Source organism: Harpia harpyja, chromosome 9 (assembly GCF_026419915.1).
Source record: "Harpia harpyja isolate bHarHar1 chromosome 9, bHarHar1 primary haplotype, whole genome shotgun sequence".
Classification (NCBI taxonomy): domain Eukaryota; kingdom Metazoa; phylum Chordata; class Aves; order Accipitriformes; family Accipitridae; genus Harpia; species Harpia harpyja.
Genome location: NC_068948.1, coordinates 10,544,562 through 10,562,741, shown reverse-complemented (window position 1 = coordinate 10,562,741; position 18,180 = coordinate 10,544,562). Strand labels below are relative to the sequence as shown.

At 41.4% G+C, this 18,180-nt stretch overlaps 2 protein-coding genes across 2 annotated transcripts in view; both read right to left on the bottom strand.

Annotated features, from left to right (window-relative positions):
* The window catches only part of BEAN1 (brain expressed associated with NEDD4 1), a 65,215-nt gene extending 47,367 nt beyond the window's left edge, over positions 1–17,848 (bottom strand). The window contains exons 1-3 of the mRNA XM_052797663.1: positions 17,589–17,848; positions 16,408–16,482; positions 3,974–4,108 (exon numbers count right to left, since the gene is read on the bottom strand). Of these exons, the coding sequence (XP_052653623.1) occupies positions 3,974–4,108; positions 16,408–16,482; positions 17,589–17,619 (241 nt within the window). The 5' untranslated portion in view covers positions 17,620–17,848. The remainder of the gene's footprint in view (positions 1–3,973; positions 4,109–16,407; positions 16,483–17,588) is intronic.
* CKLF (chemokine like factor) overlaps positions 1–17,974 on the bottom strand; it is a 100,077-nt gene extending 82,103 nt beyond the window's left edge. Inside the window, exon 1 of the mRNA XM_052797664.1 lies at positions 17,969–17,974. The gene's annotated coding sequence lies outside the window, so the exon portion shown is untranslated. The remainder of the gene's footprint in view (positions 1–17,968) is intronic.
* Positions 17,975–18,180: the final 206 nt, after the last annotated feature.

Genomic DNA, 18,180 nt, shown 5'->3' with positions numbered 1-18,180 from the left:
TATCTCCAGCCACCTGACAGAAGAGACCAACACCCACCTCACTACAACCCCCTTTCAGGTAGTTGTAGAGAGCGATAAGGTCTCCCCTCAGCCTCCTCTTTTTCTAGACTGAACAACCCCAGCTCCCTCAGCCGCTCCTCATAAGACTTGTGCTCCAGGCCCCTCACCAACTTGGTTGCCCTTCTCTGGACACGCTCCAGCACCTCAATGTCTTTCCTGTAGTGAGGGGCCCAAAACTGAACACAGTACTCGAGGTGCAGCCTCAGCAGTGCCCAGCACTGGGGAACAACCACCTCCCTGCTCCTGCTGGCCACACTGTTCCTGATACAGGCCAGGATGCCGTTGGCCTTCTTGGCCACCTGGGCACACTGCTGGCTCATATTCAGCCGGCTGTCAACCAGCACGCCCAGGTCTTTCTCTGCCGGGCAGCCTTCCAGCCACTCTTCCCCAAGCCTGTAGCGCTGGATGGGGTTGCCGTGACCAAAGTGCAGGACCCGGCACTTGGCCGTGTTAAACTTCATACGATTGGCCTCAGCCCATCGATCCAGCCTGTCCAGATCTCTTTGTAGAGCCTCCCTACCCTCAAGCAGATCGACCCTGCCTCCCAACTTGGTGTCGTCTGCAAACTTGCTGAGGGTGCACTCAATCCCCTCATCCAAATCATCAATAAAGATATTAAACAGAACAGGGCCCAACACCGAGCCCTGGGGAACACCACTCGTGACCCGCCGCCAACTGGATTTCACCCCATTCACCACTACCCTCTGTGCTCGGCCATCCAGCCAGTTTTTCACCCAGTGAATAGTGCACTTATCCAGGCCACGAGACGCCAGCTTCTCAAGGAGTATGCCATGAGAGACAGTGTCAAAGGCCTTGCTGAAGTCTAGGAAAATAACATCGACAGCCTTTCCCTCATCCACTATATATATATGAAATCCTTTTCAATTTAAAAAAAAAAAGTGACAATCCCCATGTCTCTGAAAACATCAAAATAAAAAACCAACATTCTTATGTGATAGATCTATTTCCATTGTTAATCAGTTTCCTTAAACAGCATGATAAATTGTCCAAGGACATACAAAGTAAGTAATTGATAAGTTATATGATTGAGACAAGCTTTAAAGATGTCTATTACTAGTGCTTTAGAGAAAAACATGCAATAAGGGAACTACGCTTCCTTCTTGGTACCTGTTTTTTTTATTACGTATGGGTTTCATTTGAAGTAGATGAAGTTTTTCTTGGCCAAAATAAAAGAAAATTAAATTTCTGAATGGAGATGCCATTAACTGTAAAGTAAATGTAACAAATTTAAGATGAGAAAGAATAATGGTAACTAATATGTAATATGGCTCAAGGGTGTAAATGACTGTTGCCTTCAGTGGGCATCACAGGTTCTTGGATCCTGCCAGGAAATTCTAAAATGTATTAGGATGAAATAGACTGAATGAACAAAAGTGTTTTGTAACCTATGGGCTAAATGTTTAGATGTTAGTATGGCAAAAGCAGAAAGTTAGAAATAAGAACAATTAATAATTCAAATGGAGTGCCTCTATCTTACACATATATAGAAAGAAAAAGAATAAAATGATACATATATGTTTATATATACATATATACACATGCCTCCCTATATACATATTATATCATGTTACCTATAGATTAGTCACAAAGGGATTTTTTTTTTTTTTATACACAAGTACTTTTTACATGTGGTCATTTAGCCACATGTTCAAACATGACTTCCCAATGCAAATGCTAACTGTGTATGGAAAGCTGTCTGTCATCTTTTGCATTCCATCTAACTGTCGCTGCCTTGTCCTTTATTACTAGGTAGCAGGGCTATTCTGGACAGTATGAGACTGAAGGAAATGGTACACCAGATCTAATTGCATAATTGTTCTGTGTAGATTTTCTGTTGGTGCTGATCTTCTGACAGTTCTTGCTGTTATTCAGCAAAACCAACATGATAGAGGTGCTTTGGCACTCGTCTGAAACATTTCTGTCTGTGAAGTATATACGAAGTGACAGATGTTAGTGCCTCGCTGGATGACACTCTGCTCTCAGGTTCATCTGTGAACAGCAAATCAGTCTTCCCATTGAAAAATAATGAATTTTTCCTCTAGGCAATTTCTGACTTGTATGCGCTTCTGTAACCATTGCAAATGATCTGCTGGTTTTTTGGTTTTGAGCTCTTGACTACTGTAATGTGTTCAGAGCAAACCTGTGACTATTTGACTCTATTTTGTCAGCTGTCATTGTTTGTAGCTTTTTCTTATTAGCACTGAATTGACAGCTTTGCATTTAGAAAAAAATAAGTATTTACATATATTAAGAAGAGTTTGTTGCTACTCACTACTTACTTTATGCACACCTTTACAGAAGGGCAGAAAATAATGCCTATTTATGTGCGATCTAAGTTGCTGAAAGGTTTTCATGCGATCCAGGCAAGAGATCATCAAAACTGGTGTGTTCCTGTTAAATCTTCCACAACCGCATCCAATATGTCTTCTCAGAGAAAAAAAAACAAACCACGTGTCTAGCTCTAATCTCTGCTGATTAGATTAGGAATTAAGAGCATAAGAACCTGAAGTCTTGCCTAAATTCAGGTCTTGTGTGTCCTCCCATGCATGTCAACTGTAGCTCTTCTGAGTTCTCAATTATAAACTCATAATTTTTCATGCTCCATGGATCTGACCTGAATCCTGCTCTACTTAATGGACTATGATCAATTCTATGGAGTGCTTGTGTTGCCTGAATACTTGAACTCCACTGTAAAGCCAGGTACCGGGTTGTGACAAGCATGGATCTGCAGACTAAACAGTTGGTGTTGAGAGCCTGCTATCTTTCAGAGGGTTTTACTTTGGATTAGCTCTATCTTGCCTCCATGCATCTGAATGCCCATTAGAGGATGGAGTGTACGAGGCTCACTCCTGAAACTCATTTTTTGGTTTATTTTCATCTTAAGTGTATTGCCAGTAGCTGTCAATCTGCTCTCCCTCTTGTAACTTCTGGTCTTTTTGCAAAATTGCGGCTACATTCTTCTGTGCACAATGTTGTGTTAACTAAAAACTCCAAGTCTGCAAATATTTTTGGCAAGTAATTAGTGACAGCAGTATGTGATCCGTCCTATTTGTACCATGTAGAATAGAGGTCTAAAAGTAATTTCCCCTTTTAGATGTTGCTAGTTACAAAATGGTTATGTTAAAAGGAAAGTTTCAGAGTTAAAACTGTAGGTTGAAATTAACAAGTACGCATAACGAGCAAAAAGTAGGAACAGAAAAAGCTGAGATGGTTAAATCACCAAGTTTGCTAGTTAACAGCAGTTGCTGAGATTACAAGACACTTTTGTTCATCAGAGATCCTCCAACTCATCTTTTAATTTATTTGCAACGAATCTGGTTCTAAAACAAATGGCTAAAACTATCTGCAAATGTTTACAAATGTTACCCTATGACTCCTTTAAATACACTGGATATCTCTGACTTGACAGTAATTCTTACCTCTCCCCTGCCCAAGTATTATTTTAATTAGCTAGCAGTTTATTTATTCACATTAACATTTCCAAATGCAGGGTGCCCAGCCAGCAGTCACTGCTCTGTAGAGCTGCCAGTGTCTAACTGTTTCCAGCAAAGACAACTGCCTTTTTTAGGCTTTTTTTTTTTCCTTTTGCCCCCTCAACTGGCAGTTCAGAGCAGCAGCCTTCACAATACATTAGCTTAATGCATTTTGGGCTCGACCAAATCTTCCATTCCCACTGCTGCTGCTATTTGTCTGCTATTCAACTTGAAATCAGCACGCAGTATAAATGATTTAGACATATGAATAAATAAATCTCTAAATATCCAAATCCTTGCAACAGTAAAACCATATCAAATCTTATGTTTAGAACAGTGTATTGCTACAAACACTGATTCAGTGAGAAAACAGATTCACATTCGTAGGTCATGATTTAGGAAAGTGAAGGGTAACTCACTTGAGCATGTTAGTTTGATGGACATGTAGTCTCTGCCACAGTCCTTCTTATAGTGACAGCGCAGCCAGTTTAAGAGGCAGAGTCCGTCACCACACTGTAGTTCTTCTTTTTTACACGGCAGAATGCTCTGTTCATCTGAAAGGAGGAGAAACAATAGATGACTGTGTAACAAGCGACTCCTTCCTGAGTGACAAAGCCACATGTCTACTGAAAGTCGATCTTCCTGCTTTTGAAAGCCCTGGGCAGATGAAAACACTCTCTCCTCTTTGTCAGATGTGAAAAGGGTCTCAGACTCAAACATTTCCTATACTGTTGCTGCTGATCATTTAAAGAGTGTTCGAGACAGATGAGGTCTAAGTGAAGCATAGGAAAGAAATCACAGGGATACCGTGTCTCGGAGGCACCTAGCCTTCTGACTGACTTACATGCTTTAACATCCAAAACAAAACAATCCATCTTTGCCCCAGCTTAACACACAAAATGGAAGAATGAGGGGAAAAAGAGAGATCTGGTATCTTGCACAAACCTGAAGGACCGGATTAAGGGCTTCCTAGCTGTAAGTATGACTCTCACAATTCCTTTCCAGTTTGACAATTAAGGGTAGGAACTCAGTCTGATAGAGTGGAGGATTTTTTGAATAATCTTAATAAACCCTTGGGTAAATTTATGGAGACATTAACTCAGGTTTGGTTTGCAGAGACATTAAATCCTATATAGTAGGGTCTGCAGCTCTGCATGAAGCCAAATCTTTTTGACTGGCTCCTCAGTTGAAAGATTGAAGCCACTTCCCAGGACTACTGTTGATTCTTAGGTGCTGAGTAGAAAACTGAATCACTCATCTCTGCCCAAGAGAGGGGGGAAAAATGAGTAATTTTATCTTTATCCTTTGATAGGGTACTATGGTTCCTTTTATCTTTATGCATACATACATGCATGAACACGAATTTCCTGCTCTCAAAGGAGAGATGGTACCAGCCTAAGCCCTGTAACTTAAGAAAAGCAGAGTTTCAGGCCATGCTAATATTCACCTGTGCAAACCATATTTGCACAAGAAATGGGAGTGCTGGTGGGAGTGTCATCGCTTGTCATATCTGAACAGGATCACCCCTTCCCAGTCCAAAAGTTCTGAGGGTATGCCTGAGGAGAGAGTGGTCACTGCAAATGCAATGCCAGCAAGCAATAGGTGTTTAGCTTTCACTGGCTACTCAAAATAGCTGTTTTGTTTGATGTTCGTAAACATTCAAACAGCAGCTGCCTGATACAAAATTTAAAAAGGAGTTGGGGAATCTCTATGCAAGGAAGAGTATGTCTTCTTTTTTTTTTTTTTTTTTTGACACATTAACTGCACAATACAAAATATCCCATGGAATGTCAGTGACCAGCCATATCATCTAAAACACACTGAGCAAATAATTGAAAGAACTTGTTATCTAAATGTATTCCAGTTTGTTAGGTTAAAAATCTATTAACATACTATAACGAACAAATTCATGGAGATCAGGAAGTCTGAAAATTATCCAGAAAAGAGGGGAAAAAACTTCCTACATCATTCAAAGAAGGTATTATTAGGGTTTTTTTTCCCACATTTCACCAGTAGTGCTAGTGAAAGTGGTCTTGTTTTGATGGTAGATAAAAAGAAACTATTTTCTGACAAGTGCACAAATGGCTACACTGACATCATTTAGTTGCATGGTTTTGTAGGGCCTTCCAATAATGACAAACAGAAGTAAAATAGATGGAAAATAGTTCATTAATGACAGAATAAAAAGTTTTTAAGTTTGGCAAGGAAGACCTATGTGTAGAAAGACTCTTCAGAAATCAGCTTTAAATTTCATTAGAGTACTAGAGCTGTATTCAGGTTACTTTATGAGCAACCTAAAACATTCCAAATACAGGCAAATAAAAGTCCAAGCCCAACTTGAAAAACACTAGCTCTTGAAAGTAAAGGCACAGAGGGCTAGTGAGTGTGCAAATCGGTACCCAACAGAAGACAGGCAATTCTGCTGCATCATGTTTTTATTTGCTCTCCAATATTTTTAATTTTGAGCCTTTTTGTCATCCTTCATAGCTGCAAAATCATGCAGTTTGGAGTAATGTTCATAATTTCCAATTCTCCACACAGCTGCTCCAGTGGAAGATGTCAGTACCGCCACATGCATTTATAAATACCATCAGCATAGACAACATACTGTTACAGTAAATCTTAGATTGTATGCTTGTACCTGGCAACTCTGCAATCTAGAGGCCAATAATCAGATCATATTGTTTTGTACTTTCAGAACATCTTGCAGTACGTTTCCCAAATGGCTACTGTATTTCTGGTCGACATCTCAGACAATTTGGGGGTAAAATGGCATAGAATTCCCAGCAATTAAAGTTGTGGGGATTCTCGTCTGGGTTGGTTTGTTTGTTTGTTAAAACATTATAGAAGCAGCAGCTAAGCAACCATTACTTTGTGGTACCAAACGTAGTCATTGTGTAAATGGGAACAACTTTTGTTAACTTTAGACTGGTTACACAGTCATTGAAATATCAAAAAGGAATTCACCTGCAAGAAAATGATGCAAAAGGAAAAAATAATATATTGGCAAATTTATTAGACTAATTTGTCCTGGTATGCATCTCACATATTTATATCTTCCATAAAGTCTGTTTAGTTCATAACCTAGTTTGAAGTTGCCCTAATTATTTTAAACCTCTTTGAACTTGCTCCAGTCTACACTCTTTCGTATTTTTCTTGTTCACTGTTCCTGTTTTTACTAGTTCAACACAATTCTCTATCACTGGCTACAATTTCACCACTTTTTGGATGTAAGAAAGTTTTCTACAGTTCCTGCAACATAAAATTCCTGTTTTACTTTTCACCACTTCACTGGCTCTACTTTGAAGGTCACTTAAAAGATAAACACCTCTTCTCTCTCATCCAGAAAGTAATATTATGCTTTCTGTTTCTGCTAGTTGTTGTTGAACTGTGTAAGTCACTTTGGGATATGGTCTTTATGAAAATGCTGGAAAACCACTGCAATGTTTTATTATCTTCAGGGAGAATCATTAAGACTGTAAGCTGTAAGAAATTATATGGGCATATCCAATTTTTTTGGACTGAAAAGCAGTGGGGGACAATGATGGTTAAAAAAAAATGGTGTGCAAACCTATCCCCTAAAGCTGTACTTCCCAGGTGTAGCAAGAGCAAATTTTGTCTTTTGTGAATCCAGATGATACAAATCTTCCATCTATTCTCAAGGGGAGCTGCAAAATAACCGAAAAAACCATGAAGACTAAAAATACATAAATGCTTTTTTTAAGGAAGAAACAGAGGCACAGGCCTATGGTCACGCAGCAGGCAGGGACAGACGTAGGCATCACATTCAGTGTGGTACTGACTCAACAAATAACAATGTTTAAGTCCTATGCAATGAAAATTCTTTTGAGACAGATAGTTTCATTTGTGTGAAAATGCCTTATTTCCAAGATGATGTTTCTATCTCAGTAGAGGCTAGCACAAAGTATTTTGTCTTTAAAGTATGTTTTACCCTGAGGTAAAATTGATCTGAAAACAATTTTTACTACAGATGATGGAGCTAACAAAGTCTCTTTCAGAGAAGCACTTTCCAGTTCTAAGTCCACCTGTTCCCAACCAGAGTGTGCCATGCAATGGCATGCTGATGGTTTTCAAGGTTGTATTCTAAATCAGCACACATTTGAATGAATTTATGAAGTGAAAATTAGCAATTTAAGAACATCAAAATGATCATATCAAATTTAGGTTAAAGTGCAATATTATATAAGTGTGATGTATAAAATGAATCCACAAGTTGACAATTAACCTGCACCATTAAAATACACATAATAGTTTACAGCTATTGCACATCCAAATTTGTATTTTCCTATGTTAGTAATACCAAATTTTTTTTTTCTTATTCAAATGACCATTGAATTATATATCTGTTAAAGTGGGTACGCACTTCTCGCATCAACCACTGAGTCTGATAATGCCCTGATCATCCACCAGCAGGAATTATTGTCTGCAGTGTAACCCTTTGCACTTTATAAAAATCATAGCCTTCATTCTTGCCTGCAGCCTGGCTTTGAAACCTTTGTAGCCAGCTGCGGGAAGATAATCATGGTGAAGAAGGATCCTCCAATGATAAAGGTGATTTAACAACTCTTGAGCTTGGCGAGAACATGAGAGAATAAACAACACATGGCACATGTTAGTTTGATGCTTAATGCTCTGCTCTGCTTATATGATTTAGATGAGCATGATGCAGAAACCTGTGCAAAACACAATATAAGGAAGAGAGATTCTTATCTCTGGTGACTTCTTCTGCCCCTCAATTCCTTAGTATTTTTGCACTGATGACAACTAAAGAAATTTACAATAACCTTAAATCAGAGAACAGACACAAGATGTCATTTCTATACTACTAAGGTACCTTGATACTAGCTTTAGCCCTGCATTTTACCATGCTGTCCTTGGCTGTGTTTGGGAATCATAGTTTTACATGTTTGAAAATCTGGGAAAAAGTTCTTATTTCTACCTTGTGCTGGTTTTGGCTGGGATAGAGTTAATTTTCTTCACAGTAGCTGGTATGGGGCTATGTTTTGGATTTGTGCTGGAAACTGTTGGTAATTCAGGGATGTTTTCCTTACTGCTGAACAGTGCTTACACAGAGCCAAGGCCTTTTCTGCTTCTCAGCCCACCCCACCAGCGAGGAGGCTGGGGGGGCACAAGGAGTTGGGAGGGGACACAGCCGGGACAGCTGACCCCAACTGACCCAGGGGATATCCCAGACCATATGACGTCATGCTCAGCACAGAAAGCTGGGGGAAGAAGAAGGAAGGGGGGACATTGGGAGTGATGGCGTTTGTCTTCCCAAGTCACCGTTTCGCGTGATGGAGCCCTGCTTTCCTGGAGATGGCTGAACACTGCCTGCCCATGGGAAGTGGGGGATGAATTCCTTGTTTTGCTCTGCTTGTGTGCACGGCTTTTGCTTTACCTATTAAACTGTCTTTATCTCAACCCATGAGTTAACTCACTTTTACTCTTCTGATTCTCTCTCCCATCCTATCAGTGGGGGGAGTGAGCAAGCGGCTGTGTGCTGCTTAGTTGCCAGCTGGGGTTAAACATGATACCTCTATAGATGCTCCAGCACTCCTGAAGCATGATCTTATGTCTCCAACTTTGGGGAAATTTCCAATTTACAGCTTGCTTCATTCAGTAGAAACATTTTTTTTAATCAGAAGCACAGAAATGTAGCTCTGAACCTAGCTTTTTTTTTCTTTTTTTATTTTAGACTTCTGTCAGGTTTTTTAGATGTCTTTCAGGTTGGCTAATAGGATCAAGTTGCAAAAGTACAGTTTCCGCTCACGTTTCCATTTAGCATTGTGCTGTTCTAAAAGCAAAGTCTTTACTGTAAATGGCTATGTATATACAATATCTTTCTTGGTGGTATTCTGATTTTGTGCTCTCCCTAAACATTGGGACAGTTTCTGATTGGGAATGATGCTAAGAAATGTACTACACAGCATTCAACCCAGCGCACAACAGTATGAATACATTGTAACTGCTTTTTCAATCTATTATTGAATGTCCCCTATTCTTTCTAAAGGAACAGCTGATTCCACAAACGTGTTTAGTGTGAGGAGCATGATTATTAGCGTAGTTTAACATGCTCTTCAAATGATGCATAAAAGTTATCCCAAATAGCTACTCTCTGTTGCTCCTCTTTGCAGTGTGTGTATTCTTTCTCTAGCACCAAATTCCAGGCCAAAACAGAAATCACTTTGGATTCACGTTCCTCTCCCGATGTGTCTCTGAGGCAGAGTTATAATTACAATACCAAATGACTGGATATTGTTGGGCTACTTGTCACCGTGGCACCTGCAATCAACCAGGAGCGTTAGTTTGTCATTCAGAGCTTTTATTGTCTGTTCAAGTCTGCAGGGTTTTTACATTTCTTTGCTGAACAGTGAATGAGGATTGCATAGTAGGCTGCCTAATTCCCTGCACCTTTAGAGGCAAGTTTCAGGGCAATACATTAAGATGACAACAAGGAAACATGGTTTACAAATTTCTAAAAACTCTAGTCTCTTCTGTTCTGCATTGGGCTTTCTATGACCTACTTTTTTAGTAAAGTCTTGTACTTGCCAGCTGTTTGGGCCACTGACTTGCTTGCATACTGTGTGCATTTGGAGATGGAAAATGGCCATTGTGTACCTCAGTAGTCTAATTTGTAAATAATCATAAATGGGGAGTGTTTAGCCCAAAATACTGAACTCTGCTAATAAAAGGAGATGGTTAAGTGTGGATTAGAAGCAAAATTCAATATGAGTTTTTCCTACTAAGAACTAGTCTTCTAACTGGGACTAAATAACTCGCAATCTGCTGGGTGCTCTGCCATGTACTGTATTACTCTCACCCTGAGAGGACCTGGCATCTCTTTTGTAAAGCTCATCTCTTTAAGGTCCTGAGTCCTTGCTGTGGAAATCCCTGATTTAACCCATTCTGTAAGTCGGGGCCTGTTTTCAACATTTAAAAATTGGAAGCAGCCTATTAAATGATTTAGAGTGACTCAGAAAGCTGTTCTACTGACTGAAGTGTTTTAACTTTATGATGCAAAATATGTCATTTCTATGTATCTCTTGGGTTCCCCAGTGGAAGGGAGACCCACCTGTATTTGTGATCTACCTAGAAAAACATTACAGGCCATCTGTAGTTACTTTTCTGTCCTAAGTAAGTGGGAAGTGAAAGCTGAGGTTAAGTGTAACTTCAGAATATTTCTCTCTGTCAGGTCTGAGCCTGATGGACGACAGGTTGTCTGTGGACAATTAATTCAGTCACACGAAATAATCATATGAAGAAGTAAAAGCAGAATAAATGTTCTGGAAATTGTCTTGCAGCAAGTCTATCCCTTCAACCCCAAGAACAAAGACAGATATGGGATTGGTTAAAGATGGAAAAAAAGATGCTACAAGAGAAAATAGCTAGTGCAAGAGTCAGTGCCAAGTAACGGACAGATACCAATCCAGGAGCCAGGAAAGCCTTGCTTTCTCCTTAAATTGCTATGTAATCTAAAGCAATTAATTTTTCTGCCAACCTTTTTTTCTCTTCCCACCTTTTGTGTTATCTAGACACCTGCAATCTGGAAGGATAAGGCCAGTTATTTTGTGCAGGACCTAGCACGATAAAGCTTCAGTCTTACTTGTGTCTTTTAAGTAGAAGTAATCCTGTAACAATTTTGCAGCTAATTCAAAATAAAGATAAGATACTGAAAACCTGTAAAGATCATATGCTTATAGAGCTGCTTCTCTTAGGCCATGAAACTAAAAAAGATTACTTGCCAATAGGAGAAATTCAAGTAAAAAAATTTAGAAATGGCACATATTTCACTATTTCTTTTTATAATGCTTCTAATGAAGAAAGAAAACAATTGCTGAAAGGAAAATCCTCATTTTAATGATAGAAGTAAAGGAATTAACATGCTTGCAACTAAAAACAGCAATTAAAAGATAAGAAACTTAGAATTAAACAGGCCAAAAGTGTCAAAGTGTCACAGAACCACTATTTGCATTAAGAATAGACAGTGATCAAGTGGCTTTGGCTGGAATGTCCTCCTGTGAATTATCTACACACAGGTCCTTGAAGACTGTAGGTGTCTCAATGTCATATAATGTCATTATTTTTAAAAAACAGTCTGAGGGATTTCAGGGAGTTCTAGCAAGATGTGTATTAAAGTCTTGGAGCTAAAATCACTGTTTGCATAAATGCTGTCAAAGCCAACTAAATAGCTTGCTTCTGCCAGCTCTGAATTTGAGGCCACATTTTCAAAGCATCTGAGGATAGAGATTTTAAGTAGGCTTTACAAAAGCTCATAATCAATTAGGTGTCCACCTTTCCTTGAAAGATGCTCTGCATAAAGGTGTCTGGGCATCTACTGCATTTTTAGCTGCTTGAACATACAGCTCAAATACAGTCATTATATAACAATGAAATGTCAGACTGCAAGAGTTAATAGTGCTCAGCACCTCTAAAACAAATCTCCCCCCTACTCTTCTCTGAAAGGTTTCTCAGCATGGCTGCTTGTACTGCTTTGATGAGATCCCCTTCAAAAACTAAAGCATCATTTCTATTTATTTGATAGGGAGCAGGGTTGGACTCCAATCTGTATTTTTGCATAGTAGTTGTATAGGAATGAATTCTAATCTATTATTCTCTCCACTAAAAAAAAAATAATCAGGAATGGGAGGTAGGAGTTGGGAGAAGCTGCTGCAACTAAAGCATTAAGTCAGTAGTTACAGTGGAAATGAACGATTTGGAGTTGTCAGTCTACATGCTCTTAAATGATGATGAGAAATTGTCAGGCTTGGAAATTGATACCTTCCTAGTGCAGATTCCAGTCTAATAAATGAAAAGGTAAAAAAATCATTCTTGATGTAACAGATGATTTCAAGCCATCATAAAATAAATTGATGGCAGAAAGACACTGAGCAGGATATGACTTACTAGGGGAGAAGAACAAAGAATTTTGAGGTGTGGTTCTGGAGGCATTTGAACATCCTTCCCTTTGCACAGTTGGAGTCATTAAAGCCTGAAATGCAATGTGGAGAACTGTAGGGAGATATGCAGTATGCCTTTAAGGAAAGGGAGATGGGAGCCTCTTCGGTGCCTTCAGAAAACATCCACGCTTTGAGAAAAAAATCAGTGAAGGAAAATAAAAAGCAGATTATTCTAGGGATTAAACTACAGCGTGTGTTTCCCTCACTGCCTGGCATCACAGACCTAGATGGTTTCTGGCATTCTCTGTTAGAGAAGAAAGAGAGTGGTAATGGGTGGTAGATGTTGGTGCTTTGATCACTGACACTTCTCAAGGGAATATACTGCTGTGGGGTGCAGAAGTCTCGGTGCAGACCTATCAGTCTGTCTCTTAAACTTCCTGGCATAATGTACTCTCTCCAGGACACAAGTTCACAGCAAAGCTGTCACGCACAGGCTTGAAGCAATCTCTTGTCTCTCTGTATGTCTCAAATCTGGTGCAGCCTATAGAACCACTGTAAGATACTTGCACAGACCCCAAATCACCCAGTTTCTTCACCTGTTTGAACTCAGGCACTGGGCTCCACCTGTGCATATGAATGTGAAGTTATGTTCTTTGAGTACTAGCCTCTAGACAACTGTGTTAAACTGGCTGAGTTTGGAGACCATTCTGGGAAAAATACAGGATTTGCCATCAAGAACAAAAGCCACAGACTCCCTAGTCTGTAGCAGTGGAGACAGCATTTTATTCTTGCTGTGTACAGAAAGATTTCCTTGTTTATGAGTAGAAGTTTATTCAACCTTTCACTGTCGTCCTGGGGTCTCAGCACACAGCTAGCAGTGCTGTAGTCAATGACAACACAGTGGGCAGCCAGCTGTGCAGTTACTGCGTGTGAGCTGAATGCTGAGGGACAGCATCCAAAGTGTCTACTCAAGGGCTTACTGGTTTTAGGATCAGGATTTTCTGCACTTTTCCTTTGTAGCAAGTATGTCCCTGTGCCTGGCTTAAGTGGATTTTCATGCAGATGAAAATCATAAAGATTCACTAATATTGAAATAAATAACTATGGTCACTTAATAGTTGTAAAATAACTATCTTTTTATAATAGCTGATGTGTATTGGCAATCTGGATAATTGAAGAATCAGTTGATTTGTTTGCTTTTACCTGTGCTTACAATCCATTTCTCCAGAGATTAATCTTAGAACTGCTAGCGAGGAGGTGGAGGAGGCAGCGGCATGCAGGAAGGGAAGGCACTTTGGGTAGAACCATTTGTCTGCCTTTTTGCTTCTCTGACAGTTTTGGGCCCCCTTCATTTAAGTATTAGAAACAGTGACTGAGGTTCATGACTGCTGATTAATAGTGATTTATACTTACTGTCACAGATATTTTCTAGAGATAATTTTTACTTTTTACTTTAAAAACCAAACAAACATACCTGGCCAAAAGCTAAAAACACTTTGCAAAGAAAATCCAATGTTTCTCTCAGAAAGAAACATCTAAAGCAACAAAGCTAATAGCAAATTTTATTTCCGCTCAGAAAGTTCCATTAAATGCTGAAACTGTCAACCTGCCTTGGTCCTGTGTGGTTGAAGTCATATAGCTCCATTCCTGAGTATTAGCTTGCCTGGACTTCGCTTGTGTGACTCTGCCCCTTTGTCCTGTACAAGAGCAGTATTCTTGAGGCACAGCTGAGTCTGTATGAGAGGAGCTGCAGTCCTCCTCCTGGGCCTCTGCGCTTGCTTAGGAAATTCAGTGTTGGGAGAGTAAACAGGTCTAGTACCTGGCACACGTGAATTCTGTATAGCTGAAGAATCCGCTCTTGTCTCCTTCCTGTAGTACATAGTTAACAGCTTGGGATAACAGCAGTCTCTTTCCATGTTCACTATAAAAGCATAATACAAGCCACAGTTTGGCTTGTTGTTTTTTTTGTTTGTTTGTAGGTTTGGGGGTTTTTTTTATTGGCTAATGCCCACCTGGGATTGTGTTAAATATCATCTGTTATTGTCAGTAGAACATTTCACAGTCTAGGCATTACCATAATTAAACATGATAGCCCTTGCGTAGAAGGCCAGAACGTTGGGCCTGGCTGAACTGTACTCAGTTAAGGCCAAAAGTAAAACAAAAATATTGTCTTAACAGCAATTAATTTTGAAGAGACACAGGCACCCATTTGGAAATTAGGGCAATACTCAGACTACTCTGAACTGTTTGCTGCAACAGTTCTATTACAAAACTCTACACTAATCTAAAGTTAATGCAATACAAAGTTGTCTTGCTGTGAAGAAGTGGTCTCTCTGGGAGGGCAATGGCAGGGAAAAATCTGAGCTTAAAGGTCAGGGAACATGAAAGCGAAGAATGGATAAGATATTATGTTATTCTGATATGAATCCCCAAACTAAACATACATTGGCTACATACGTAATGAAGTGCTATGAAATGTCATTTCACGAATAATGTAAAACCAACAGTTCTGTGGAAAAATAATCTAAACAGTATTTTTGCAATATTAACCTGTAACAATATAAGCACATTACAAGTATTTTTTTTGCCAAGTCTACAGGCAATTCACTAATAAAGTAGTAGACTGCCACATGTAGCTACACTAATGAAAGCATTTACAATTTCCTATCATTTTTGTACTGTGATTACGTATTTTCTATGACTTGGGTGATGCCAGTTGGTCATGTATTAGGTAGCCAGGGGGTGAACAATTTTAATCGGCAGCTACTAATTTTGCACTTGCTCTTAAGCCCAACTTTAACATGTTTTTTCTAGTTTAAGGGATTACCAGGCAATCTGAAAGACAACACTTTGCATTTACTTGGTTTTGTACTGTCTTCAGCTTCACCAACCACTCTGCTCCTAGTTACCAAAGTTACCTTAGGGTTAGATTCTACAAATACCTAGTGTTGACAGAAGCTGGTCTTGACGCTATGAATAATTTCTCCAAGTTGGTAGGCTGTGGCAGCAAACATTAAGCTTGATAATATTTCTAGTCTGTGAATGGTGGTAGCTGCCTGACTTCATTGTTCCTTTTTGTATGTTCCAAAGTAAATAAGGTAACTTTTTGCCTGTTCTTTCTTTAAACTTCAGGTTTAATCATATGATTTGTCACCCATGATGGACATCTTGGCTTGAAAGTTGTTACCGAAGTCATAATCTAGTTAGAACATTTCAGCATGGCTTTTCTTGAGCTGCAGCACTTGCTCTGAGAGGTATCTTGGTTGTTTTAATTGTTGTGCATGTATTTTTATCATTATGCATTCTTTCATCTAAGAGATTGGACATGCTACTCTGCTTCCCTGCATACATGTGGTGTTCTGCCAAAATAGGACCAGTGACATGGGCGGAATTTGCTCCTATAATATTATATTTCCTTTTCAAATAACTTCCATGTAAAAACTACAAAAGTCAGTCACAAAAAGGAGAGTAGATGGAAGTGAAATGTCAGGAATTGTTTTATTTCAATGACTGGCAGTAATTTTTAGCCACATTTGTTTCACTAGTGAGTGCCAAAATTTTGACTGATGTCAGTGTGCTCTATTTGTAAATCAGTTTTAGCAGCTATGTGCTAATTTGTTGTTGTGGGAGAAAATGCTGAAAAGGAGGATTTTTTTTTTTAAAAGGAATTATTGAAGTACTTGTACCTGACACTAAATTTTATGGTCCTCTATTTCAGACAATTCTGTCAGTCATTTCTGTGAGTTTTGTCTGTATAAAGATCACAAGGTTAAGTCCATTTCTGTTACCTCAGTTGTTTTCTTAGTCAGGAAGCTATTTGCTTTTTAATGGATTGATGTTTATCTGCTAGAGGACTTTAAATATAATATTCCTACAGCTGTACATGACTGGAAGGCATGCCATTAATGCAGTTAAAAAAAAAAAAGACTACTTACAGAGATTGGAATAATTGCTGCCTATTCCAATACGGATGGAGCTCCCAGAGATGAGAGGAAGATGGAAGAAAAGAACTAAGGAGGGAAAAATGGAAAAAAAGGTCCTTAATAGCAGTTTGTTTTTGTTTTGCAACCAGATGTCAGTTGAAGACACATTATGTTGTTAATGTGCACCCACTCTCTCCAGGGCAGGATTACATGTTTCAGACTATGAATATATGCACAGATGTAGCTTGAATGGGGGTGAAAAAGCCGAACAAGTCATTGCTTCATCCTTCCAGGAATCACTCCAGTTCAGGAAATGGTATTATATATGACTTTAATGCCTCTTAGATTCAAAACCCCATGTATAAACAACAATGTGTTATATAAATATGCTAATTATTGTTGTTAAGTCATTCACCGCTCTCTGAAACAGGCACCTACCATTGTAAAACAAAATAACTGTTTCCTAATTTGTCTAAGTGCAGCTTGAGTACATTAGGCGTGTGTGTGTGTCAAACTGGGTTGGAATAAATTTATTCTAAAATTTGATACACATGCTCCCCCTATGTATTTAAGCTTTAATATTTATAACTTGTACTTCAAAGATTTATACCTGCAGGCAACAAAACGCACACGAGTAAAACGTGTCCTAAATAACAAAATGCTTAGGTTTCTTACAAGAGGGGCTTGTTTGCTCCTGCAGTTGCATATAAAATACGAGCCCCCGATAGTCGGTCGGATGCGATACATAGCGTTTGTACAGTGTTTTGCCCAGGCTGCATTTACGCCCCGAGGAAGCACGCTGTCCCCCACGCCCTCTGCCCCTCCAGCCGGCACCTCGTCGCGTTTTTCCCTCTGAATCTCGGGCTTGCCACCACAGCCGCACCCCCGCTCGGCACCGCGCTGGAGGCGGGGGAACGGGGGGGGGGGCGCAGCCCGGTGGGGGTGCTGCTGCTTTTTTGGGGGGGTGAGGGGGGTGCCTGAGTAACAGAAAGTTTCCGCGGAAACCCTCCCCCGCCGTGGCACGCCACCGCCCGCCCCGCGGCGCCCTCCAGGACAGAGTCCTGCCCGGGTGCGGGCCGCCCCCCGCCCCGCCGGGCCGGGCCGGGCCGGGCCGGGCCGGGCCGTGCCCCCCGCTGCCGCCCGCGGCAGGGGCGGGTGCCCGGCGCGGCTCCCGCCGCCTCGGCGCGCCTTACCCCAGCAGGCAGCGGCGGCCGTTGTCTCCATGCGCCTCCGCCGCGGCTCCCCGGCGGCTGGCGGGCGGCGGCGGGCGGCGAGGCGGGCGCAGCCGCCGCCGGGAGACGCGCCCCGCCGCCTCCTCCTGCGCGCGGGGCCGGAGCGGCGGCGGCGGCTGGACGGAGCCGGCGCCCATGGGCGGAGGGCGGGGGGAGGCGGGTGACCTCCGCCCCGCGGGGGGCGGCCGGAGCTCCCCCTACCCTGCCCTGCCTCCAGCTGCGGCGGGGGGGGACGGAGCCGGAGCCGAGGTGGCCCGGCCCGGGGGGAGCGGGGCCCCCGGGGCGCGGTCCGGCCCCTGCGGAGCGGGGCCCGGAGGCGGCGGGGCCGGCGCAGGCCGCAGGGCCGGGCGGGCCGCCCGCGTGGCGCTCGGGGCTGCACATAGTGGGGGAACGACCCGGCCGGCGGCGGAGCGGGGGGGGGGGAGCTCCCGAGCACCCGGGACCTGGAGTAACCCCGGCTCCGCTCCTTCCCCTCCGTTCTGCGGTCCCTGGGGAAAGGGAAGGAAAGTGTTGGGGACGCTGCGGGGATTTGCTGCTTGGATGAGGAGCTGTA